Below are 24,717 nucleotides of genomic sequence, written 5' to 3'. Positions count from 1 at the left end.
ACAGAGGCGAGAGATTTTTTGCGATACTGGGAATTATAATACAAGAATTACAGTGACCGCGAGGGTGCGCTTGCAGAAAATGACAACCCAATTTTTGGGCTAGAAATGTTGCTCAATGCAATCTTCATAAATAATAAGGATGCATACCTATTTGAAATGTACAGAAATATCAGATGTAAAATTTCAAATGTAAAAGTTCACTCTTGAAAATTCTCTGAATGTTTGATAGTTTAAACAATAGGTTTGGAGGTGATATAGTAAAAAAAAAAAAAAAAAAATGGCCCATTGCAACCGACACAAGCACACCACACAAATTCCCTTTACCCTTTCTGGTGACGATTGTAATTTGAATCAGGTGGTGATCGAGAACCCAAATCAGTGAGTGATGCATCTCATAACTTCTGAACTATATTTTTTTCCACCTCTGACAATACTCCAGTTTGCTGCCACCTGCTGGAATTAAGGAAATAAGCAGCCTTGCACACTGGAAAAAAACCCAGACATAAACTGAGCAGGTCCAAACACAAGCGTTCTTCCTGTGAGCCGTAATACAAAATCTAGAATTAGTTTATTTTAAAATCGTGTTTATTTAAAGTTACATGGGAAGCACATTTAGTTATTCATTTATTTTTCCTTAAAATTTGTTGGGGCTTCTGGACATTTTACATAAAGATTAAAAATATGACAAATGGGGGGGATCATAAAGATATTGTCCAGATGCAGAAAACCCATATAGCTGCACACTATGCTCTTAGACATGGTAACAACCGGCCCAGTCTATCATGAGGGCAAAGCCTGCATGCTTACCCAGCCTGGTCACATTGCTAAAACTACATCCACTACACAGTACACTATATGGATGTTCATGATATATCCACCTTCCCCAATGACTCAAGTTCCTAATAATTAGTAGAGAGAGGGAGGAGAGGGTGAGAATATGGAGGATGAAAAGAGGGTAAGGGTGAGAGACAAGTCAAGGGGAGAGAGAGGTTTAAGTAAGAGTAAGTTAGAAGAGAGGGGTGAGGAACTGAGAAACAGAAGGCCTTTAGATTTAATCTCATCCCCTCTCCTATGTTAAACCAACAGGAGAAAGCGGCATCATCAACCACAGTCCCACTCTGACATCATCGCAGGCCAATATCATTGCATGTTAGTACTAAATATTCAACTAAAGGATAACAATGTCTCCTCATTAGAACTGTGGGGTGATGGATGTGGGAGAATAGTTGCAGGCATGTTTCTGGGGCAGCCGCGTTTCCATCTTCACACAACTGCCCAGCCCAGCCTTGTGTATCTCATTTTTTGATTGACCTTGATATTACATGTTGAAAATTAAAACAGTGGTTTTGTTGTCACAAAGCATTCAAATTAAATTTTACAAATGCAAAAAACCTGATGTAAGTGAACCTGGCTTGGAGACTGGCATTGTCACAACTCCTGATGGAGACATGCCCCTGACGGGACACTGTGCACACAGTCATTGGAGACTCAAATCTTAACTAGGCTTCCGGATCTCAGAGCAGGCATAGTCCACATACTTCCTTTTAATAAAAGATTCTGGGAGGCCGAGTCGTGCCAGGTAGACGGGCTAGCACCATCAGATGATCATGCTTGCTGTCTGTATTTGGTCTTCTTCCACAGAATAGACACCATGGAGACTCTACATCACACACTGGTAGTCTATTACAATGAAGAGTTACATTGCATACGAGTAAAGTAAGGGGAGGGCAGCATGTCTTGGAGGGGGGGCGGGTGGGTCTTCAATCAAGGTGTATTATAAAAATCCTCTTCAGCCTCACAGGCCAATAAGCCTCCTAACTGGCTGGTTCCAAGGGTAAGAACGATATATTATGACAACCTAGCTAGCCTCACGCAAGTCAAACACCTAGTAGAACACAAGCAATGGGCAAAGTTAATAAGTTCAACAATTCAACAAGGATCTTGTTAGCCACCCCTCCTGAGCCCTCGGTGAGTCAGAGGGCCCCCAGGAGCTCTGCATCTTCTTCGACAGCATAAGTAACCTGCATCATCATGCCACAATGTACAAAAGGATTCTCAGGTAATACCACTTTCCTAAAACGGAGAGGAAGAGGAGGAGGGGAGTGGAAGGTCAGAGGAGCGTCTGATACCATTCCATCTTGTCACAGGACCCTCCTTCTCTGATCCTGATTGTTTCTGTTCTTCTGGACATCAGCAGAAAGTGATGATTATGGTGTGTGTGTGAATGTGCGGGTGCACGCGTTGTGGCTGTATGTGGTGAGTACAAGGGTGTGCTGCTGTTCGTATCTAGGGGGTGTTTACAGGGCATGTTCAAACAAGGTTGGATATGGAAGGGGGAGGGGCCAGCTTTGCATACTGGGGGGCCTTGGGACCATGAGAGAAGGACAGTTAGTAGATCTGGTCCAGTGTCTTTCTTCTGTTGCCGTCCTGATCCTGTGATCATCATGGCAGCTTACCATGCTGTCACATGGGAAGGAGGAAGTAAGTGAAGATGTGACATGGCGTCATAGATCCTAGAAATGGGTCTAACCCTAACCCTAGAAATGGGTCTCCGCAGTGAAAGCGGTTTGTTTAGAGGGCTTAGGTTGGGGTTGAGCGAGAGTGGATTGTTTCTTTCTCTGTCTGGCGAGTTCCAATCCTGTCTACCCACAATGCACTTCTCTCACGAGGGACCCACAAAGTGTCTTCTGTGGTGTGTAGAGCATGGAGAGAGCACAAAGGGTCCTGGGGGCGAGGACATAAATAACATCCTAGAGGGGATGCTCTATAGATGGACACTTCTGTCAGGACCAGAGGGGTGCTGGTGGAGGAGGTTGGTGGTGGGGGATAACTAAACACTAACTCCCCCTAGCAGGGCGACATTGTCAGGCGTAACGCTTCTCACAGCGCTAAAAATCCTTGTCCCCCCCCCCCCCCCCCATCATAAAAAATCGGCTTGTTTAAATATGATTATAATAGTCTGCTTCTGCTTGTCAGGAAACAATAACAGTCTGTAACGGAAGGAGGAACTCCCCCTTCACTACAACTCCATATCCTGGGCCTCGTCCTCAGAGAAGTCCGACATAGAGCTCTCGGACGAGGAGTGCCCTTCCTCCTGCTCCTTTAGAGCCTCCTCTGTGGCGTACTTCTGGATGTACTCTGGAACCAAGGAGGATGAGAGAGGGAAGATTGATTGAGAGGGAGATAAAGAGGAAGAAAGATAAATTGAGAGACGGAGGACGATAAATAAATAAAGTGAGAAGACAGAGAGGAGAGAGAGACACATTGAATTTGCCCCTCAGACAACCTATCCACATAACATTCCACCATGCATATTACATTCCACCTTGCTATCCTATCTCAAGGGTTCATACATAGTATAACTCTGGAAGGTAGTGTTCCAAAATCTCTTCATTAGCCTCAGTTTGGAAATACAAACTTTTTCAAAAGGTGGAATTTATAGTTTTTTAGGTTAAAGGTCCACCTTTGATCTTGTGTTTGTAGTCCTCTGGCCGGTGCAAGTACATGGCAGCTGCATCTCCGTTGAGTGGGTCGATGGGGTTGGGGTACGCCAGGAGCTGGGGCAAGAACGACTCAAAGATGTTGGTGAGATCTGGGGGGTGGGTGGGAGAGAAGCGATGAGTGAATTAGCTATCCACACCTCAGAGCCCACCTAACAGGCAGGTGTAGTACCACCATCCGCCTCCAGAGGTGTCCAATCTACCACAATATCTGCTGGTTTAATTCAATACAATAAAACAAAACTGAAAAGCCATCTCTTCCATTTACAATCAACTATGAACCAGGGATTTCTGTGCCAAACAAGATGAGCTAGCCCCTGGAGCTAAGGTCAAGATGAGCTAGCCCCTGGAGCTAAGGTCAAGATGAGCTAGCCCCTGGAGCTAAGGTCAAGCCTTTTTTTCTGGTGAGGACAGCACAGGCACTGGGGATTTGTATTCATGGGATCTACCCGAGTGTGGCGGGTTAGGGTGTGTGCACTGCTTAGTGACCCGAGTGTGGCGGGTTAGGGTGTGTGCACTGCTTAGTGACCCGAGTGTGGCGGGTTAGGGTGTGTGCACTGCTTAGTGACCTGAGTGTGGCGGTGTGCACTGCTTAGTGACCCGAGTGTGGCGGGTTAGGGTGTGTGCACTGCTTAGTGACCTGAGTGTGGCGGTGTGCACTGCTTAGTGACCCGAGTGTGGCGGTGTGCACTGCTTAGTGACCTGAGTGTGGCGGTGTGCACTGCTTAGTGACCTGAGTGTGGCGGTGTGCACTGCTTAGTGACCCGAGTGTGGCGGTGTGCACTGCTTAGTGACCTTGTAGCCCAGGGTCATCAAGACTTTAAGTGTACAGTTGTCTCTGGAGTGTAAGAGGATTAGAGTGCTTTGCCTTCAGAGTCAAATATAGTTTAGTAGAGTACATGGGCAGTCTGCCTTAATACATATATATATATTTAACTATACAGGAGTACAGTAGAGTATCTTACAGCAAAATGACTAACCTTGCCTCGCTAACTCAGTACCTTTCACACTCACCGTAGAGGGCCGTCCATGTCTGGTTGATGACGTCTAGACACACTGTCCCAGACCTGGGAGACAGAGGAGGTCTAGTTACAATAGTTAGCATGGTTAGCATGGCCAGTACCCAGATAACGTAGATTAGGCTCTGACAAGTTCTGATGCAACTGAACTATAGGTGAAGTAATCTGGAAACACTTACGCTTCATCTATGTTGGGATGGAATATTTTATTCATGAATCCTGGGAAGAGAAACATCAGAAGATTAGAGCGAGACTGAGTGGGATAGACTGTAGACAATGAGACAGGAAACAACCACAGTGTTGTAACTTTGACTTCCTGTGTGTTCATGTACTGCGTGGTGTGGCTGTGGCCCTACCTATAGACGGTGATTTGAAGGGATATTTGTCTGGCAGGTCCACCCGCACCTTCCACACTCCGCCCTCGTACGCAGCTGAAAGATAAACTCAGGATTAGAAACACACACATCCAAGGCATGACACACACTAATGCAAAACACCAAAAATACTTACTCCCTTGGGGTCCATGGAACTTGACAACAAACTCATTGAGTCCACTAAGGATGGTGACCTCATGCTTGCTCTCAATGCTGGGAGAGAGGAGGGGGGTTAAGGAGCAGTGCGAGAAAAAATACTAACATACATACGTCCACTTTTTTTGGTTAGGGTTAAGGTTAGCTAACCCAGTTCCCAGCAGAATGACAGTGTGAGCAGGGGTCAGCACCAGTCTGGATTAATAATGCAGAGCAGGATCAGCCAGCGCAGCCCTGTTCACTTTACGATCTTCACAGGACACGTCAGGGAAGAGTGGGTTCTACAGAGAGGAGTGAGTTTTATAGAGAAGAGCAGGTTTTATAGAGTGTGTTCTACAGAGAGAAGCGGATTCCCTGCTGTGCCATCAAACACACAGTTGACACCAGGGTCGGACTGTCCGTCAGGAGATTTCCCGAACGGCCGGTCAAACGGCCGCGGCATAATGCAAAAAAATAAAATAATAATAATAATACACAGTCGTGGACCGGTCTGCGTTTCAAAGTCCTGGGCCGTTTTTAAGTCCCAGTCCAGACCTGCTTGTCACACTCTTCTCTGTTCCTCTACCAGGAATTAAGCTCACAGTTCAACTGTCCGTTTTGCACACACACAACCTTAACAAAAGCATTTGGCTTGGATGAAAGGGTTCTATGAAGCAAACCGATGAGCCACTCCCCCCACACACTAATTATGTTCAGATAACACACCCCTAACACCAACCAACCACTTTGGCCTGATGCTACCATGTTTTGGCAGAGAAACACACTGACAGTAACAAACATGACTTTTCTTGGTCTCCAAGTGTGTTCTGTGCAGTGCCTTACAAAGCTGCACTGTAACCACTGTAGAGCAAACCTTCGCTTGTTCAATTTACTAGGGTAAGATTCACATGCATCTTGCATACTCCCTCAACAAACTAAAATGGGGGTTCCCGGAGGTTGAAAAACGATTCTGGGTGAGGGGCAGTAGGGATGTACGGCAGTTATGTCTGTAGGCTCTCCGCCTGACACAAACACATGCTTTTCACCTTTTCAGAGGTGAACACCCACCATGAGTCCCTCATATACTTTCACTATGCACAGTTACAGTGCATTTCACTATGCACAGTTACAGTGCATTTCACTATGCACAGTTACAGTGCATTTCACTATGCACAGTTACAGTGCATTTCACTATGCACAGTTACAGTGCATTTCACTATGCACAGTTACAGTGCATTTCACTATGCACAGTTACAGTGCATTTCTAATAATATTGTATAATATTTACATTTACATTTAGCAGACGCTCTTATCCAGAGAGACTTACTGTAAGTACAGGGACATTCCCCCCGAGGCAAGTAGGGTGAAGTGCCTTGCCCAAGGACACAATGTCATTTGGCACGTTGGGGAATTGAACTGGCAACCTTCGGATTACTAGACCAATTCCCTAACCGCTCAGCCACCTGACTCCCTATAATATATATTCCCATAATATATAGTTGTAATATTGTAACCCTACTATAATATGTCAACGACAACATGTCATTTTAACATTTAGTATACATGTATTATTTACCATCATTTCTTAACCCTAACTCTTAATTTGTCTCTTTGACACAAATAAAAGAACATCAGAAAAAAAAAAAATGAAACTAAATAAGAAATAGTCGTTGTACGTAGACCGGAAAGAGAAAATAGTATAATTAAACAGGTCATATCTGTTATTTCGTTTCGTCTGACAGGTGGGTCCCAGTTTATGACTGGACGGGTCTGACTATCGCAAGTGATGGCCTATGTTCCCTGCCCCCCGCCCGCCTGTAATGCACGTTTTCTTGTTACCCGATCAGCTGTTTCTGAAGTCCCGCCCTCTACCAGTTTCCGGATGGTAACAGGCTAACCAATCAAAACACGAGCTGTGGCTGCAAAGAACAAAAACAAAACAACTCAGGGAGCTTCAGCCTTGCATGTAAACTTCAATAGAACGCTGACAAGTCATTCGATTGAATCATAGATGCTGGTAACTACCGCATTTGAGCATGTCTTTAAAGCTGGTAAAATGTAGAAACCCTTGGTTAATTATTCTGACGCGTAGTCAAATAAAACTATTTGTTCAGTGGCATAAATCGATTAAATCTGAGTAGAAAACACGTTATATATAAATTACAGGCTATTGCAGATTTTACAACAATGAGAAGCAGGGTGTCAGTTCTAGCAAGACATTGTTATCTAACATCATCGACATTAAGTCGACTCCACCAGACATGTTTCATAATAGAACGCTCTGTTCCTAATAAATCAGTGTTGGAAGGAAAGACGAGTCTAAAACCCAACATGTATAACTGGTTGAAAACAAACGGGAGTGGAACATTTTAATGACTAGTAAACAAAATGTTGCCACATCGATCTAACTCGCCAACTGTTAGGACATTGCCGTGATTGGCTAATTTAACTAGCAACATGTGAAGTACTGCGTTACGAACCGTTTGCCCAAATAAAGCGATAAGTGTGCCCAATAATGGAATTAGCGTTGTTTGAATACACTTTCACCTTGATATAAATATTCGCTAATCAACATGGTGATAGTCGACGTAGCCTACAATTCCTACTGCTGAGCAAGCTAGAACGAAGGCTTCTAGGCTACCCATCTTTTGGTAGCTTACAAGGCGCATCACTTACAATATTGATCTTGCACTATAACCAACTAAAACTAACATAAGATAGCCGCATTGTGCAATTGCCTTGTTATAGTCGTGCTACCTTGCTAGCATAATTTGTTGTTACACAAACATAGAGCTGGCGGAAACTGGTTTAGCCAGCACCAATCGACAACGAATAGAAATCGTGGTGTCCATCATCAAAACATTTCCCACTTTTGTTGTCAGAAAGGCCAACATACCATATGTGGGTGATTGCTTTTACAACGAAGTCGGTTAGTTAACTAGATAACCCCAACAAATAATACATTGAATTACAACAAATGCAATGAAGCTGTCAAGAGAAATATTGCCTTCTTTTCTCTGTTGTTTATAAATGTTCTGAAAAGGATACAGTTTCACCACGTCGGTATCCATTCGCCTCTTGCCCGGACTTGGAGACGACATTTTTGTATCCTTTTACGAAGTGACAATTTGAAAAATGTCTTCACTGTGACCCCGATACTTTACTTAAACGATACCAGCTACTAGCAATGTTTTACTCGCCTTTTTAGTTTGTCCATCGAACGAAATCTCGTAGCTAATTGTCTCCCACTTTCTCTCAACAAACGTCCGTCTCAGAACCCCTGTCCTGAAGCTATCCCTCCGCCAATGACATCAATCCCAAGCGACATCGAGTGGTGAGAAGAGGGGTTGGAACATAGATTGTAATGAACTAGAACATGTAGTAGATCTACTAAACGCAGTTTTTACATTCCTATTGGTTTCAGAAAATATTGGCCTATGGATTATTAAATTAAGTACATTCTAGCTGTCCTAGTTCTATTTTAGAAGCGCAAAAACAAGTACACGCCAAAGAGACTCCTGTAAATCCTCATGCGTTGTTGCTCTGATCTAAACCGATTCTAATTATATTTTATCTGGATACTAGAATACATTTTTTTAACTAGTGACATTAATCTCTCTCTCTCTCTCTCTCTTTCTCTCTCTGTCTCTCTCTCAAACACACACACATAAAATCACGAACTCATTTTTCACAGTCATACGTTGTTGATAGTTTTTTGTAATTTGGATTTCACTTCAGCCTGTCAAGACAACTCAGTCCAATTCAGACGATTGATCTGCTTGTTTTTCATCATGTGTCTATCCTGCCAACTTCACCCAAATTTCCAGATTAGTATATCAGCAGGTTTCACTGAGCAACAAAATGAATCTGGAGTAAAGGTTGACTATGATCATGCAGCGCCACGAGGGATTTTAAAACTACTTATTTCGTTTTAATGCTATATGGGGCATTGGTCTCGTTATTAGGAATGGCTTGAATCAAGTCATGTTATGCGATCTTTGGTGTTCTTTCAAGAATCACGAATGCACATAGCCTTCTTATAGCAATATGATTACATGTCTGTTCAAAATGAGCAGAGGAAAAGTTTAGTTTTAAAATAATTTGTTTGAACTATTGTCATGGTCAGCTATGCTCAACTCCATTTCTAAACCGTTTCAGATACACGTGACTCTTGAACGCACCCTCAAATCCTCTGATTGGTTTAGCAGCCCAGCTCAGCTGGTTTCCTCTTGCATGTGTGCTGGTGTTTTGTTATTTTGGTCCTTGCGGGCTTCGTTTACCAATACATTTCAAATACACTTTTAGTAGACTCCCCCTACCATTTCAATAACAAAATGTCCCCTGCGGAAGATGCAGAAAATAATTGCGGCTTGAATCAGCTCATTAAATTTGAGAAGCTTTCGGGGAGGCCTTGTATCAGAGATTCAGGTTTGTAGATAAAACGAGTCAACTGAATTTAACTGACCCACTTGGTTAGAAACAGGAGTGCTTAAAAAATGTAAAATAGGACGATTTTCAATTGTAGCTGATACATTTACGTTCTAAGTAGGATGATGGGTTTTAGGGAGGTATTCAAACTTAATAGGCCTGCTAGCGACTTGCTACGGAAGCCAGTTTATTTCGTCGCATTGCCTGTAGTATTGGGTTCTTATTGTATGCTATTAATTAAAGTTTGGGCAATCATGCCAAATTCAAATATGTTCACTTTTAAGTGACAGTTCGATAGCTTGTAACGTCTGAATTGAAATCTTAATTAAGTTTGTTTTGTTTGTCTGCACTCAGCTCGGTAGCTACGTAAGTGCACATTTTATATTTGAATCTTGAACGCTGCTCTTGTGGTGATGCTCATGGTCGTGTTGAAAGATATGGGTCTGACCTGTAGTGCATGTCAGGTCCATCAACACACAGATTAGTTTGCACGTTGGTTTTGAGGCAAGTACTACGTTTTATTGTAGACAAAATGGGTTATGTTTGGTGTGCCTGTGTTGGTGTCTGACTCGTCATGAATTGGCTGCCTGACAGGCACAAAGAAGAGAGTGCGATGGCTTCAGGCCCGGAGGATCTTCTCCCATTCCTGTCCCAACCTCCGCATCCCCAACAGGTTTCTGAGAGAAGGTGGGTATGGAGGAGCCCCCAGGCCGTTCCCCCACAGACCACTGCACTCTCCTCCACTCAACCCAGAGCCCTTCTCCCTCCTTCTCTCAACCTCATGGACTTCTCCAGCCATCCTTATCTCAAGTATTAGACGTCTCTCTTCTACTTTTTTCTGTTCATGACTTGAGGATGTCTCCTCCTCCTTCTCCTTCTTCCTACCTTTGCTCTCTGAGACTCTTTGGGTTTTTTTGCTCCCCTTTTCCTCTTCTCCACTACAGGATATCCACCACGTCTTTTTTCTCTCATCCTTTAAACTGGTTTCTACTCTTTCTTTTCTTCTGCCTCCTTTCAGGGTGTGTGATGTTCCCCCTTCCTGCATGTCTGTTTGGGGTTTCTATGGGTCTGTCTGTGATCTTTGCTGTTAACTGTAGGAGCCTGACCCTTGTTCTATTTGTGGTAACTATTCACTCATAAATTGTTCATATTGCTGTATATGTGAGGATTGTGTTTCATGTTCATTTGCCATATATCTTGGCTTGTGTTAATTTAACTGTTTCAAAGCTCCCTTGATGTTTTGTGTGCGAGGTCAGTGTATGTTATGACTATTTAGGAAAGATCCAATAGCCCCTTTTACACTGACTGTTAAAGCCGTGAATGCAGCGCTTTTATGCTGCCTCACAGTTCTGTGTTAAAGGTAGACACGGATTTGGGAGGGTCATTGTTCTGCCAGCAGCGGAGGTATTGGGAGGGTCATTGTTCTGCCAGCAGCGGAGGTATTGGGAGGGTCATTGTTCTGCCAGCAGCGGAGGTATTGGGAGGGTCATTGTTCTGCCAGCAGCGGAGGTCATAGAACCGAATCTCATCTGTGTAAAAGGGACATCCGGCATGGTGGGACTGCACATGCTAGCAACTACGCTGACGTCACATCTCCAATTCCTGAATGTCGGCATGCTATCGTAAAGCACGCATGGGGCGGCATTATGCTGGCATAAAGGTCTTCTTAACGGCGACATTGCAGGATCTCTGTGTAAAAAGACCCATGGTTCCTGACCTAGGGCAGTCATGGTTCCTAACTAGGATTAGGGGTAGGGCAGGAACCTGAACACGACCACAGAAAGAAGGTTCTGGGTCGCTGTTTGGTGCTCAGCTGTGAAAGTGTCTTTTCGTGTTCTATCTGTAAACTTCTCAAAAAGAAGCAACGTTTCCCAAGGGAAATAACCATGTTGGTTAGGGCACAGTCCTGGTCTCTTAACCCTCGTGCTGCCTTCGGGTCACATGACCCAAAGATTCATAACGAACCATCGTTGTGTTTACCCAATTTTACCCAATAAAAAAACAAATAAAAATAATTTTCTTTTAACCATTCCAATGTGGGGGGTCTGAGACAGCCCGACAGTTAAAAGAAAATGCTTCACTTTGTTTTTGTATGAGGTAAATTTGTCGCAATACGAAGGTGGGTCACAATGACTGATAGGTCAGAATGACCCGAAGATAACACAAGGGTTAATATGAAGAACAGATTAGGTTTTACATTGATGGATTGTCCATTTCAAGTACCTGCCTTATGACTTCAGTGCACTTGGTCATCCATCCTTCAGTTTGACAGTGATCAGGTTAGAAGAGCAGGAATATTCCAAAAGCAAGAAACGCCTTGATGTTTCTCTAGGCCTGAGCTAATACACAAACACACAGTCATTGATCAATACACTTGACAAATAACCTGCTGCTAGATATCTGATTTGTGATCTGCAACCCCTAAACCAGCTTGTTCCCCAACCACCCCTCCCCCCAGGTCATGCAGCCCCGCCAGCCCGTAGTGGACACCGCTGTGTAGCCGACAGCGCCAACCTCTATGTATTCGGTGGCTACAACCCAGACTTCGACGAGGCCGGGGGGTCGGAGAATGAAGACTACCCGCTGTTCAGGGAGCTGTGGCGCTTCCACTTTGCCACTGCGACCTGGCAGCAGGTCCGCACAGAAGGCTACACGCCCACAGAGCTGGCATCCATGTCAGGTGAGGTGTGCTAACCTGGAGAGGACTTGGTGTATCCAAAGGTCTCAGACTCTGACCAGAAGGCCATCGTGTGTCTTCACCTCTAGCTGTGCTGCATGGCAACAACCTGCTGGTGTTTGGCGGCACAGGTATCCCGTTTGGTGAGAACAATGGCAACGACGTCCATGTGTGCAACGTCCAGTACAAGCGCTGGAACCTGCTCAACTGCAGGGGCAAGAAGCCCAACAGAATCTATGGCCAGGTAAAGGACCACCCCCCAAACCAGATTCTATAGTGCTCACTTGGACTCTATAGACAGTGCCCTCTAATGTTTGGGACAAAGATGTAATTTCTCATGTTGAAATCAACATTTATGAAAATTCCCTTTACTAAAACCTGAGTGTGCTTTAACTACTTGTCAGTTGTATGATTACAAATGTAAAACTGAAGAGTAGAGATTTAAAAACATGTCTCCATTATTATGGAGAGCACTGTATGCACAGCAATGTAAACATTTTCCTATCCCTACCATCTTCCCCTGTTGACAGGCTATGGTCATCATCAACGGCTACCTGTATGTGTTCGGAGGTACCACAGGATACGTGTACAGCACTGACCTGCACAGGCTGGACCTCACCACCAGGGAATGGACCCACCTCCATCCCGACAACGCCCCCACAGACCTGCCTGAGGAGAGGTCAGCCCAGCCCCCACCACCCAGCTCCTCCTCCTGACCTCCCCAGCCCAGCGCCCACCACCCAGCACCTCCTCCTGCCCTCCCCAGCCCAGCCCCCACCACCCAGCTCCTTCTCCTGCCCTCCCCAGGGCGCGAGAGACCCAGATGCATGTAACCCTGTGTCTGCCTTTCCAGGTACCGACATGAGCTGGCTCATGACAGCCAGAGGATCTACATCCTGGGGGGAGGAACTTCCTGGACGTCCTATAGACTAGACAAGGTGGGGCCTTGGTCTTCCTGTTCATCCTTTTTGGTTTCACATTTTTTACAAGTACAGTTACATTGGAACTCTTGGTCCTGATTCTTCTGTTTCCTAGCGGTCTATAAGCCCTATATAACCCAAACCCTATATGGATCCTAATCTTAATTTTGACATAAAAGGGTGATATGTGATCTAATGTAGCTCTCTGAGCAGACTTCTCCTATGGTAGTCTGCTGAAACCCCTTACGCACCTGTGGCTCCACTATTCCTCTGTAGATTCATGCCTACAACCTGGAGACCAACTACTGGGAGGAGATTGTCACCAAGCCTCACAAAACAATAGGTGTGTCCTTATGTTTCAAAGTCTGAGCCATGGAGAGAGCGTTGGGTGTAGAGGCTGTGTTGACATGTGGTGGTTGTTGTTGCCAGGTTACCCTGCAGCCCGACGCTGTCACAGCTGTGTACAGGTGAAGGATGGTAAGATCTACACACACACACCTCACCTCCTGTAAACACCCCACCTCCTCTAAAACACCTTTCCTGCTGTACACACACCTCTCTCTCTCCCCTCCCCCCAGAGGTGTTTATATGTGGAGGTTACAATGGGGAGCTGATTCTGGCTGACCTGTGGAAGATCAGCCTGCTCACCTTCCAGTGGACTAGACTGCCTGCTGTGATGCCTGAACCAGCATACTTCCACTGCGCTGCTGTCACTCCGGTCAGTGCACACACACACACAAATATACCATAAAGTTAATGCGCACGCATGTATATACCTTGAATTGCCCATGTCATCTCAGACAAAAGAGAGCTGGTACAACTTCTCATACTCCAACTTGTCTTTCACCCCCACCAGGCGGGCTGCATGTATGTCCATGGAGGGGTGGTAAACAAGGTGGACAACCGAAGGACTGGCTCTCTGTATAAGGTGTGGCTGGTGGTGCCCAGTCTGCTGGAACTGACCTGGGAGAGGCTGCTGAAGACCTGGCCCCGCCTGGCCCACCTCTCCTCTCCGCAGCTGCTCAGCCTGGGCTTTACACACTCACTTATCCAGCGCCTCAAATAAAGCCCCCGCTTGGGGTCAGACAAGGACCAGAGGTCAGGGGTGGGACGGACCAGCGAACCCCATCAGTGGTTCACCAATAGATACACAGACCACGTTGCCAACAAACTAATAGAAGCCTGTGCTGTTGGGAGGTCCAAGAGTGGACTGAGGAAGTGGACATGGACTAATGGGCTGGTCTTCCTCCAAACTCTTTTAAAGCTTTTAGAAAATATTGTGTACTTTTTTATTCAATTTTTGAGTGTCTTTTGGCGGGTGCTGCCCCCTCCTTAATATTTGGAATAGTCACCCAATGCTGTCTATTTTGTGTATAGTTTTTAGTTTTTCTAAAGGCATTTCCTCTCCACACTTTACTCAGTGCTGTTTTAAATCCTGTTAGTGTACACACACACACACACACACGAAAACAGGCAAAAGTTTGATAACTGGGGTTCGATATTTATTTGATATCTTGGATGGTCTTTAAGGACTGGGGTTGCAGTCTCTCTGGACTAGGACATGTTATTATATTATTATAGTATATTATTGTTCTCCTCCTTGCATAACATTGGTCGAGCCTGTTAGAAACGGCTACAGGCAGTCCAGAAGGCTGCTGTGTCCACTGTGACAAACTCACAGGTGAAACGGATACCAAAAAAAATTCAGCTTCCAAGAGAAGATTGATTTAGCTGTCATTTTGGACTCATGTTGGTCATAGTTGTCAGGTAGGGCAGAGATGGGGCGGGGCTAGGGCTGAGCTGGGGTTAAGTAAGACCGTGGGAAATCCCTTGATTCTAACCAGAGCCTTTTGTGAATCACTGTGAATCCTGTAGTGCCTGTTGTGTCTCCAGTCTGTTAGTCACAATCTCAAAATAATGCCAATTCCTCCAGTGCCTTCAGAATTGAATATCATGTTTTTAAATCATGTACGTTTTCTTTCCTTAATTTGACTACCTTGTTTCAGTGAAAGATAATGACTGAGGCATGCAAACCATGATGGTGTACATGTGCATGTAACCTTTTGTATTTGCAAATATGAGCCATTAAGCCTTAATCTGTGTAATTTATTCTCCAATTCAGTTCACTGGTATTTGGTCCAAGCAGTCAGTACATCTTCTATGAAAAGGGGTATGGCTATCTGAACTTGTGAGTTGTTGCTGTTCACCCTTGCCATGAAATTGGACCCAGTGACAGAATGCTATTTATTTCAATGACATGTATTGACTTCTGTTGATTTGACCTTATTCTCTATAAAATGTCCCCATCCTACCATAACAACCATCAGGCTGTTCTCTGGTGCCGATAATGACCAGTGGCCTTCCAACTGTAGTTTGACGGCAACATTGCAGCTGGTCAAATTTGACTGGGGGCTGTTATGGGGGTTACCCACCTAGTGATGTCATAATGCTACTGGGGGGGTTACACTTCAAGGGGGTTAGTTGATCCCGGTTACACTGCTGGTGAAGTCAAAATGTGGCAGGTGATTTGTTGGAGCCTGACTCACTAACGCAGGCCTGTTAACTCTGCTGGGCTATGTATGGAAGCTCTGGATACCCCTGTTACTATATCTGCATGATGTCACTATTCAAATGACTCCCACTGTGGAACTTGAACATGTACTTTTTGTTGTTAATTTGCCATTTAATGTTCAATAAACAGTTTGAAGTTATTTAGTCAATTCTTTGTTTATTGTTTACGAGCTAAACCTCAAAGGTTCAGCTTAAACTCTTAAACTTATACAAAACATCTTCTAAAAGAAAAATATATAATTGTAGTTGGGCTTTTAAGAATCCTAATTTCTCAAGTGAAAAGGTCAGGAGCATGAGATTTGAGTTGACCTTTCACACCCTTATTAGATGCTAGTACATTACTGGGACATAAGGAGGACACAGGTTCTTAACACTAATCTGTAAAGGTAATCAATGCTATGATCAAGACAATTCCCTGTCAAAAATAAAATCAGGTCCTGTTTAGCTAAGGGTTAGCTAACCCTAATTACTAACTTTATCGTAAATTCCGCCTTTCTGATGGTCGTCAGCATCCGGCAGGGGATGGAGCAAAGAAGTAAAGAGCCAGCAGGATCAGGTAGACAACCACCAGAGCTGTGCCTGGAAGGAAACACCACCATTAACACACACAGACATTCACAAGCTTCACCCCATACATGAATAGATACACACATTCACACAACGTCTTGCCTTCTTTGCTGTATTTCAGAGGTGAGTACTGAGCAGCATGCTGACAGCTGGCTGCGCTCAGCTGTTCATTAGGACATTCAGAAGGCCAGCAGGCAGGGGGTTTCCCCTCCACCAGATGGCAGAGATCTAGGGTTAGGGTTTAGGTCTAGCTCTACTATATCAGGTCCTACTTGTTATTTACCCTGAAGGTAGTCAGACTTCCCGTCCATGAAGATGTAGTTGACCATGATCACAGCGAAGATGCTGGCCCCCAGGTGGAGGTCACTGAAGACGAGCACAAAGCCCACATCCTGTCACCATAGAGAGGAAATACTGTCCATTAATGTGCTGCTTTTATCTTGCTTTAAAATATTTAAATCCAGCAATTATCCAATGTTATTAAGATATCCATAATTGGCCCAGTTCTGACCCGGGGGGTAGGAGGGCTTGTATAACTGGTCCATTTTGAGTTGATGACAAAGATGTGGTAGGAGAAAGAGGAAGACCCTTACATAAAAGACGTTGAAGAGGACTAGCAAAGGGATCTGCAACATGCACACCTGGACAGCGATGCAGCTCCCCACTTCCACACTGGAAGAACACACAAGGACTCAGTTACTAACCCTAACCCTAAGAACACACAAGGACTCAGTTACTAACCCTAAGAACACACAAGGACTCAGTTACTAACCCTAACCCTGGAAGAACACACAAGGACTCAGTTACTAACCCTAACCCTAAGAACACACAAGGACTCAGTTACTAACCCTAACCCTAAGAACACACAAGGACTCAGTTACTAACCCTAACCCTAAGAACACACAAGGACTCAGTTACTAACCCTAACCCTAAGAACACACAAGGACTCAGTTACTAACCCTAAGAACACACAAGGACTCAGTTACTAACCCTAACCCTGGAAGAACACACAAGGACTCAGTTACTAACCCTAACCCTAACCCTAAGAACACACAAGGACTCAGTTACTAACCCTAACCCTAAGAACACACAAGGACTCAGTTACTAACCCTAACCCTAAGAACACACAAGGACTCAGTTACTAACCCTAACCCTGTTACTAGTTATTCTAACTATACCTGACACATACCTGGGTTACGGTTGAGACTATACATTATAGATTATGACTCTATATTTTATTCTTATAACTATATATAAAGCATAAGGAGGATATTCAAAATCATTAATGGTATCTACAGAAGGATATACGAGATAGTACAATATACAGGAGATATAGGGGGATTTCCAGGATCTACAAGAAGACCTCCAGGATCTCCAGGATCCACAGGAAGATCTGATATAGAATCTATGGGAGGATCTACAACAGGATCTACTGGGAAATCTAAAGTATGATCTACAGGGAACCTATGGAATTTACCTCAGACTGATGTTGTTTTGCAAGGAAAACTGTATTCCATTAACAATCTCTGGGATCTCAGGTACCATGGCCAGGATGGTCACACCTATGAAGTACTGGGCACATGGACATGACATTAGCACATGGATATGACATAAGCACATGGACATGACATAATAACAGCACTGCGATAGGCAGGTGTGTGTTGACGCATGGATATATGCTTAAAACTCATATTGGTGTGTGTGTGTACCTGGGAGATATTAGGTTGGCTCAGTATGGGCTGGATGTGCTCTGTTAGAAGGTCAGCACAGGCAGACATCAGGAGGGTGGCCACAATAAGGATGAAGAAGGACCGCCAGCGGGACCAGTGCACCACTGCCCCCTGGTGGCTGGACACAGCTAAAACAGACAACATGATGGAACAACTCAAGAAACACTCAAAACATACTTGATTTTTGTGGCAGATATATGGTTGCACATTAGTATTCATGATGAGGTTTGTCTTTGCGCATGTGGTGTGTGCCCCCCTCTTACACTGTCCCTCTTCAACATGAATATCATAAATGTAGGAATGTGTCTTCAGAGTGAAGATGAGGCCGATAATGTAGGCAGCAGGCAGAAGGACAGAGACTGAGTATACCAGCGGCCTGCAATGAGAACACAAAACACACACACAGATTGATCACACTATGGATTGACTGTGTACAAACCTCTGTTCTCAGCTGTCAGACTTACTCAATGTGGTTGTGGAACAGTGTGTCGTTGTTCTCACTCTGAATAAAAAAAAAAAAAAAATGGAAACATAAGAACGAAAGGCATGCAGTATATGTGTGTCGTACACTACTTTGCTGCTCTGTGATGTGTGTATGGTGAGGGCTGGTAGGGGTGTGTTGTGTGTGTGTGATGAGGTTGGGGTGGGGGTTTGGCGTGTGTGTGTTAGTGCTACAGGCACGTTAGCGTTGCCCACCAGGTCGTAGTGGCAGTTACGGCAGACAAAGGGTCCGCTGATGTTTCCCGTGGCTTTAGTGCAGCCCTCACACAGCAGGTGTCCATACGCCTTGGAGAACAATGTGGGGGCAAACACGCCTGGGGGGGGGCAGCAGGGAGGTCAGGAGGTCACAACAGGATAGAGAAGAGGCACAGGAAGGGTGAGCCAGTGTTTTGTGGTGGTTTTGCAGCAGTGTTGGTGTGGGGATGGGGTTGTGTTTATCTAGATTTGTGGTAGTGTCGGGCTAGTATTGGGGCCACTGGTCCATAGTCACCTCCCACAGAGATGAAGAGCAGGGCAGAGCTCACGCCAGCAGAGCGACTGTTGAACCTCTGCTCTGGGTGCTTCAGACCTCCTATGATCATGCAGATGCCCTGGGAGAGACAGCCACCACATTAGTCCTCTAACAGACAACCGTGAACAAATCAAACGCACCACAAACACAGATTCCTTGAGAGAGACTGAGCACTGCCACCCCAACGACCACGAGACACATAGATATAGTTTCACCAGGAACAACTGAGAACATTTCATCATTGATCTCTGTAATTGCCCCAGGCTTGTGTGTGCGTCCAACTCACAGGAAGGAAGAGGATGCAGCCCAGCAAGGTTCCAGTCAGGGCAGCCTTCACCATCTCCTGCAGGCAGGTGTTCCCCTCCCTGTGGCCACGGAGCAGGGCAGTGATATAGAAGGTCATCTCCGTGATGGACCCAAAGGTGGCGTTTACCAACGCGCCCACAGCAAAGTTACTCTGGGCTGAGATACTGCAAACACGGCATCACTGCACTATTTGAATGGCCAACGGGATTGTTGTGATTGGATGCTTTTTAAATGTTTTCACGCAATTAATACACAGTGTCTTTGAGTGAACTCACCTGGCAATGCCCATCCCAATGTAGTAAGACAGTGGGATGATGGAGCAGATGGTCGTAGCAAACTTGGCCTCGGAGCTGGCGAACTGGTTGTCCTTGTCAACATAGCCAATCACCAGGGCAACAATCACCAGAGGAAGGAGGTCTGGGTGGCAGTTTAAGGATTTGACTTCATCAAAATGGCCACGGTTACACACACACACTTTGGGGATTAAAGGATACTGGCAGCAAACACATTAATTCCATCCACGGTGTACTTGTAATAGTACCAGTTGACAGCATGGTAACAGCACAGGAGCGCCCGGCACTCACTGGTCGGATGCTGAACACAGAGGACTCGTTAGCATGCTTGCCTCACCTTCAGTGTTGACCTTTCACTTTAGTCTGCTCACCTTCCTCGGGGAGCAGCTGGAGACAGCGATGGCCTCCGGGGGCATGAGGAGGATGACACGCAGGGTGCGGGCATTCATCTTGGCCACAGGGATGGTGAAGACCAGGGCCCAGGCCAGGACGCAGGCCAGACTGTGGGCCAGGGCCAGAATAGGGTATGCCAGCAGCAGCCACGCATAGGTGCTTGCACGTAGCTACATGTTACACACATGACATGAATTTACAGGTGTGTCGTATAATTAACAAATATTTTGCCTTCATATAACAGTTCTACAAGCGCTATTAATTAGTTAACAAAGCAACTGTAATTTTTGGATTATTTAATCATTTATGTGGCTCAACACAAAATTGTTCTGCAACTCCACTGGACTGTTTCCAAGAAACACAAACTTTGTATTGATAGATAACGGTCATTAATGTAAGCGGAGTGACACACGTAAGTTAAAAGTCCCAGTGCTGCTTTTGTAAAATATCTTCTTGGCCTCTTGTCCAATCAAATTACTTGGTCAGACTGTTGTATAATGTACAGTACCTTATGTTCTATCAGTACTAGGTTTTCTCTATTTATATATTTTAACAGATATGTATAGGACAAGCATGATGCAAACTCATGTCAACAAGTAACTTTTCAACAAGTAACCCACGATGTGTTGCATCAGAATGACATACCCCTAGTATCCAACTGAGTGGCAGTTCTTACCCAATACGGCCTGGGCAGGTCTGTAGGGGTCAGGTCTGCGCAGGGCCCCTCTGTGGGTGAGGGCAGGAGAATGGGGGAGCTGTCCTTGTTTTCCTCCACCTCCACTGGGACATCCTCATAGTCTGGGAACCTCCCCACCCCACCTCCAACCTGGAGCAGGAGAGAGAGAGAGAGGTGGAGTTTGGCACCTACTTTAATCCCAACCCGGAACGGAACACAACCCAGTGCATATCAATACCGTATAACTGAAATGCCTTTTTCTTGATCTATATAACATAAAGACAAAATACTTGTTGGGGTGGGTATTAAGACATTCTTTGGCTGTTTGTTGAAAAGACTTGTTGCGATTAAAGGAAGTACAGACTTCTGCTTTCTGTCACAAAACTCTCAGTTCACGAGGAAATGAGAGTAGAGGCCTTGAACAAAGATCTAGCTATGTTTGACTTTGAAAAAAGATCAATGGTAATAGGAGACAGGAGAGGCCAGGGTCAGTATAGATGCCTTAACCCTAATTGTAACAATAGACAGGAGATTTGGAGGAAAAAAGGCAAAGAGAAAACAGAGAGAGAGAGACATATGAGAGAGAGACAGATAAAAGAAACAGACAGTGAGAGAGAGGAAGGACAGGTAGAAAGAAATAGACAGATGGTTGTGGTGGTGGGGGGTGGGGGGAGGAGATCTGAGACAGAAAATCGTAGTACCTCCTGAATGAAGGGTGGGGAGTGGGGGGGGGGTAAGGTACCTCTTGAATGAACTTCCCAAAAGGCCACAGGAAGTAGCATGACAAATTCCAGCAGAGCTGACCTGTAATGAGAAGAAGGTGTGCTGCTGAATCACTGGAATCATCTTCCATCCAACATGGCCGCTATGGCAACACATAGAGGTATGTACCAAACGTGAAAGTGTGTCTTCCCTAGTGTGACATCTTAGGTCCTCTAGGAAGTGAGTTTATCTAGTTCCACTGGGTTCCACAGTCATACCATAGGGCGCTCCGATGATGCTGATGAACATGAGGGTGCTGGCCACGAGGTAGGTCAGAGACAGCCACCAGCCAAACAGAAACACATACATCACATTTCCACAGGTAATCAATAACCCTTAATGGAGAAGGACAGAAAGAAGGAAAGAAAGACAGAAAGAGGGAAAGTACAGAGGGAGACAGAGAGGAGTTACATGATTACGACCAACTAAGCTACAAAGATGTACCATCTACTTTAAAGCATGATTCATCTCACGTTGTCTTGATTTGGACTGTACAACTCTGACATCCTCACCTGTGTGTGGTTTAATGACGGTGAGCTCGGAGTACAGTTCTTTTACGACATCAGACCTGACTTCAAATGGTCGTTCTGTCACATGACTCTTCCACTTTCTGAAGCCAAACTGAGAACAAAATTACATGCACACGCAAAGCATGGACTGTAAAAAAACGGGACGATTATATTTTGGGTTTGGAAGAATGCAAGTCTGTTTGCTGCTCAGGACAGTCTCTCCTACCCTGTAGTTGTTGGCTAACTTGTTAGCTTCCACTTCATTCTCTGCTCTGAGGGTGGTTCGGCTGCTGACCTCCTCACACAAGTCCTGAGAGGAGAGCTGGCCAGGTCCTGAGAGGCGACACACATCCACACACAGCAACGACATCAGGCGTTTAAAGGTGCACAGCTCAGGGAATGACCCAAGGAACTGCAGGTTAGAGGAGGCCTCTGTACTCACGTAGGTGTGTAGACCCCAGGCATTTGGAGGGGCAGAGTCCAGGGTGCACGGTGCAGGATGTCTCCACCAGGTCTGGGGTGTGGCTGGGCAGGCACTCACAGGGAGGCTCTTGTGGTGGGCCCTGGGGGTCACAGACCCAGAGGTGTGCTGAGAGATGTGAGAGACTGGTATGTAAAACATGTTTTAACTATTGTTACTATCTATGAGGGACTGTTACTATAGACCTGTTACTGTGGACATGTTATGTTATATTTAGGAAAGAGAAGTGTATGGCATGCCTGTGACACACAGAGACAGATGGCGGAGGGGGGGGGGGGGGCTGACCTACATGAACATAGAGACACATAATCATATTACGCTTCAGGATGCCGACCAGGATATATGGATGTGGGGTCTGGACTCCTGCAACACTGATAGTGATATACACTATATGTGTTTGAATCCTATTTCATGCATTAACTACTAAGTTGCTGCTGGTTGTGACATAAAAAATTAAGGCTCGACTGAGATCATGTCTGTACTCAGAAGTCTGAACTCAAAGATATAATGTCTGAACTCTAAACTGTCTCAACACCAGACATGTTTAATCGCATGACGGTGCGACTTCACCGCAGTCTCCAACTTAACGCCTCATCACAGAGTTAACGTCTTAGACAATAGGCTACATCAATTTATAGATGACAGCAGTTTGTAGAAGGTCGGGGCGCTGTTAAGAGGTTACGGTTACTGACATATACCAGTGATTCCCCTGAGGAGACACCAACACCGTGTTTCTGTTTACAAAGCAAGTAATTGTCTCAGTAGTGTTTTTATTTCGCCCATAGGCTACATCACGTGACTTACCCAGGCTGTCGGCTACTACTCTCCGTCTTCTACTTTCTGTGTCTGTCGAAAAACGTGTGTTGGAGGACGAGGTAGACATTTCTGTATCAGCGTATGTTATTTAGAGGGCACTATGCAAGTAAATCCCGTCGTCTACTGCCATCAGGTGCGTGTCCACTACAGCGACGCAAATCGCTTGCCATCGCTTGCCTTCCCACAGTGCACCACGCTCAGACAGATGAATGCAGTTGTAGTTCTCTAAAGTCACTGTTGTAGTTCGTATAACATCATGGCAAAAGTGTGCAGACTTGGATTTACGTAAGCTACTCGCAATATGGCTCTGAGCTACACAGCCGGCTGTTCTCAAATCGATCTCACGGTACTTTGATGGATAAGTCACAGTGACGTATTCATCAAAGTACCGTGAGAAGTCTAACCAGAATTCACTGCTTCAAGTCAACCGACTGCAGCCGGCTGCGGCGCTGCATGAAGTCGAACACACCTATTGATATCAAACACAACTTTTACACACATGATGCAATAAATCCCTTACGCTGGCTAGATGTAGCATGATCTTATCCAGTACTCACAATACTATTTTATTTTATTCAGGTTGAAAGATTATTACATGTTACAGTATCATGTCACCGGGAACTCGGGGTAACCAGTCTTAACAGTACCGCCGATGGGGCTACAGCATACTGTAGATATATATAAAGGGCTACAGTAGCTACAGTAGCAAAGTTAGGCCTACGTTTTGTTACGAGACTGAATTAAAAAATACATAAACCCCACCAGGAGCACCAACAACATCGGCGACCCTGCACCATGCCAATTTTTTTTGTTAGAGCTAACATCTCTGTACGAATACAGAGACGTATCAAACAGGGTTGGGTATATAGCCACACAGACGATCAGTTGTCGTTCATCTTGAAACTGAAAACTAGAAATGTTTACCATGATCAACGGTTGCTACGTTACAAGAAACACAAAAACAAGCCATCGCTCGCGAAAATCGCTCCTTGACTGGCTCCATTGAAAATGAATGGCAAGCGTCGCTCGCATCGCGTCGCTGTCATGGACACGCTCCGTCACACGTTAAGCGCGAATCAGTGTGGGCGTGCACTAATAGTTCACCTCAGTTCATCGTCAAATCCCCGTCAATCAGGTAGCCTAACGACCCCAACCTGTTAGCTAGCTAGCTCTATGTACTAGTACTAACCAGCTAGATATTATTATTTGAATGTAGCTAGGCTAGCTAACTAAAGTTTTGCTTAAGACATCACGTTAGACGAGTTAGACTAGATACAGTAGTGTAGCCACACAACATAGATCTACCGTATCTATGTTGATCTACTCAAATTCAAATAAAACCGAGATTGAGGATCATCGGATAACTCCAGTTAAATTGGCTGTAAAAAATAGTAATGTGACATGATAAATATGATTTAATTTAATATTTTTCAGTCGAGAGGATTATTGCTCCGAGAATGAGTTGCTTTAAAGAGCAAAACCACAGTACGAGTCGGTTGGAGAGCACAGGTGAATCTTCGGACTGCTACAGCCGCCATGCAGGCCGGG

General features: G+C 45.1%; 3 protein-coding genes across 9 annotated transcripts; 1 reads left to right on the top strand and 2 right to left on the bottom strand.

The window, feature by feature from the left end:
* Nucleotides 1-567: 567 nt before the first annotated feature.
* Nucleotides 568-8,323, bottom strand: LOC136942438 (ubiquitin-conjugating enzyme E2 H-like). The gene is made up of 7 exons (XM_067235344.1): nucleotides 8,077-8,323; nucleotides 5,030-5,106; nucleotides 4,876-4,950; nucleotides 4,699-4,738; nucleotides 4,515-4,567; nucleotides 3,464-3,592; nucleotides 568-3,138 (listed from the first exon to the last, which is right to left on the bottom strand). Exons 1-7 carry the CDS (start codon nucleotides 8,127-8,129, stop codon nucleotides 3,020-3,022), a joined length of 546 nt encoding a protein of 181 aa, XP_067091445.1. The 5' UTR covers nucleotides 8,130-8,323; the 3' UTR covers nucleotides 568-3,019.
* A 983-nt stretch (nucleotides 8,324-9,306) lies between these two features.
* LOC136941812 (kelch domain-containing protein 10-like) lies at nucleotides 9,307-15,764 on the top strand. Of its 2 annotated transcripts, XM_067234423.1 has the most exons (10): nucleotides 9,307-9,456; nucleotides 10,051-10,143; nucleotides 11,915-12,136; nucleotides 12,223-12,377; nucleotides 12,664-12,812; nucleotides 12,987-13,071; nucleotides 13,330-13,396; nucleotides 13,483-13,530; nucleotides 13,632-13,771; nucleotides 13,910-15,764. In XM_067234423.1, the coding sequence occupies exons 1-10, from the start codon at nucleotides 9,363-9,365 to the stop codon at nucleotides 14,117-14,119; spliced, it is 1,263 nt and encodes a 420-aa protein (XP_067090524.1). In that variant the 5' UTR covers nucleotides 9,307-9,362; the 3' UTR covers nucleotides 14,120-15,764. The 2 variants fall into 2 exon arrangements, with proteins under 2 accessions (XP_067090524.1, XP_067090525.1); XM_067234424.1 differs by lacking the exon at nucleotides 10,051-10,143.
* On the bottom strand, nucleotides 15,762-23,350 carry LOC136941811 (uncharacterized). Of its 6 annotated transcripts, XM_067234418.1 has the most exons (20): nucleotides 23,158-23,350; nucleotides 22,315-22,461; nucleotides 22,099-22,205; nucleotides 21,876-21,984; nucleotides 21,582-21,698; nucleotides 21,344-21,405; nucleotides 20,602-20,751; nucleotides 19,904-20,095; nucleotides 19,734-19,833; nucleotides 19,515-19,656; nucleotides 19,220-19,403; nucleotides 18,913-19,012; nucleotides 18,618-18,736; nucleotides 18,386-18,423; nucleotides 18,185-18,297; nucleotides 17,901-18,049; nucleotides 17,669-17,763; nucleotides 16,785-16,863; nucleotides 16,475-16,583; nucleotides 15,762-16,203 (listed from the first exon to the last, which is right to left on the bottom strand). In XM_067234418.1, exons 1-20 carry the CDS (start codon nucleotides 23,234-23,236, stop codon nucleotides 16,130-16,132), a joined length of 2,265 nt encoding a protein of 754 aa, XP_067090519.1. In that variant the 5' UTR covers nucleotides 23,237-23,350; the 3' UTR covers nucleotides 15,762-16,129. The 6 variants fall into 6 exon arrangements, with proteins under 6 accessions (XP_067090519.1, XP_067090517.1, XP_067090521.1 ...); XM_067234416.1 differs by having other exon boundaries at nucleotides 17,901-18,297; XM_067234420.1 differs by lacking the exon at nucleotides 16,785-16,863 and having other exon boundaries at nucleotides 17,901-18,297.
* Nucleotides 23,351-24,717: the final 1,367 nt, after the last annotated feature.

Source organism: Osmerus mordax, chromosome 4 (assembly GCF_038355195.1).
Source record: "Osmerus mordax isolate fOsmMor3 chromosome 4, fOsmMor3.pri, whole genome shotgun sequence".
Classification (NCBI taxonomy): Eukaryota; Metazoa; Chordata; class Actinopteri; order Osmeriformes; family Osmeridae; genus Osmerus; species Osmerus mordax.
Note: the sequence above shows the minus strand (reverse complement) of the source record. Positions and strands in the feature narration are given on the sequence as shown.

Excerpts from the sequence above, each read along its gene's own strand:
- LOC136942438 (XM_067235344.1), bottom strand. The coding sequence starts at position 8,129 with ATGTCGTCTCCAAGTCCGGGCAAGAGGCGAATGGATACCGACGTGGTG. Across the intron at positions 4,568-4,698 it reads CATCCCAACATAGATGAAGC|GTCTGGGACAGTGTGTCTAG; the intron begins GTAAGTGTTTCC and ends TCTGTCTCCCAG. Across the intron at positions 3,593-4,514 it reads GACATGGACGGCCCTCTACG|ATCTCACCAACATCTTTGAG; the intron begins GTGAGTGTGAAA and ends CCCACCCCCCAG.
- LOC136941812 (XM_067234423.1), top strand. The coding sequence starts at position 9,363 with ATGTCCCCTGCGGAAGATGCAGAAAATAATTGCGGCTTGAATCAGCTC. Across the intron at positions 10,144-11,914 it reads CAACAGGTTTCTGAGAGAAG|GTCATGCAGCCCCGCCAGCC; the intron begins GTGGGTATGGAG and ends CCCTCCCCCCAG. Across the intron at positions 12,137-12,222 it reads AGAGCTGGCATCCATGTCAG|CTGTGCTGCATGGCAACAAC; the intron begins GTGAGGTGTGCT and ends CTTCACCTCTAG.
- LOC136941811 (XM_067234416.1), bottom strand. The coding sequence starts at position 23,236 with ATGTCTACCTCGTCCTCCAACACACGTTTTTCGACAGACACAGAAAGT. Across the intron at positions 21,985-22,098 it reads AGTTAGCCAACAACTACAGG|TTTGGCTTCAGAAAGTGGAA; the intron begins GTAGGAGAGACT and ends TTTTGTTCTCAG. Across the intron at positions 19,013-19,219 it reads GCTGCATCCTCTTCCTTCCT|GGCATCTGCATGATCATAGG; the intron begins GTGAGTTGGACG and ends TGTCTCTCCCAG.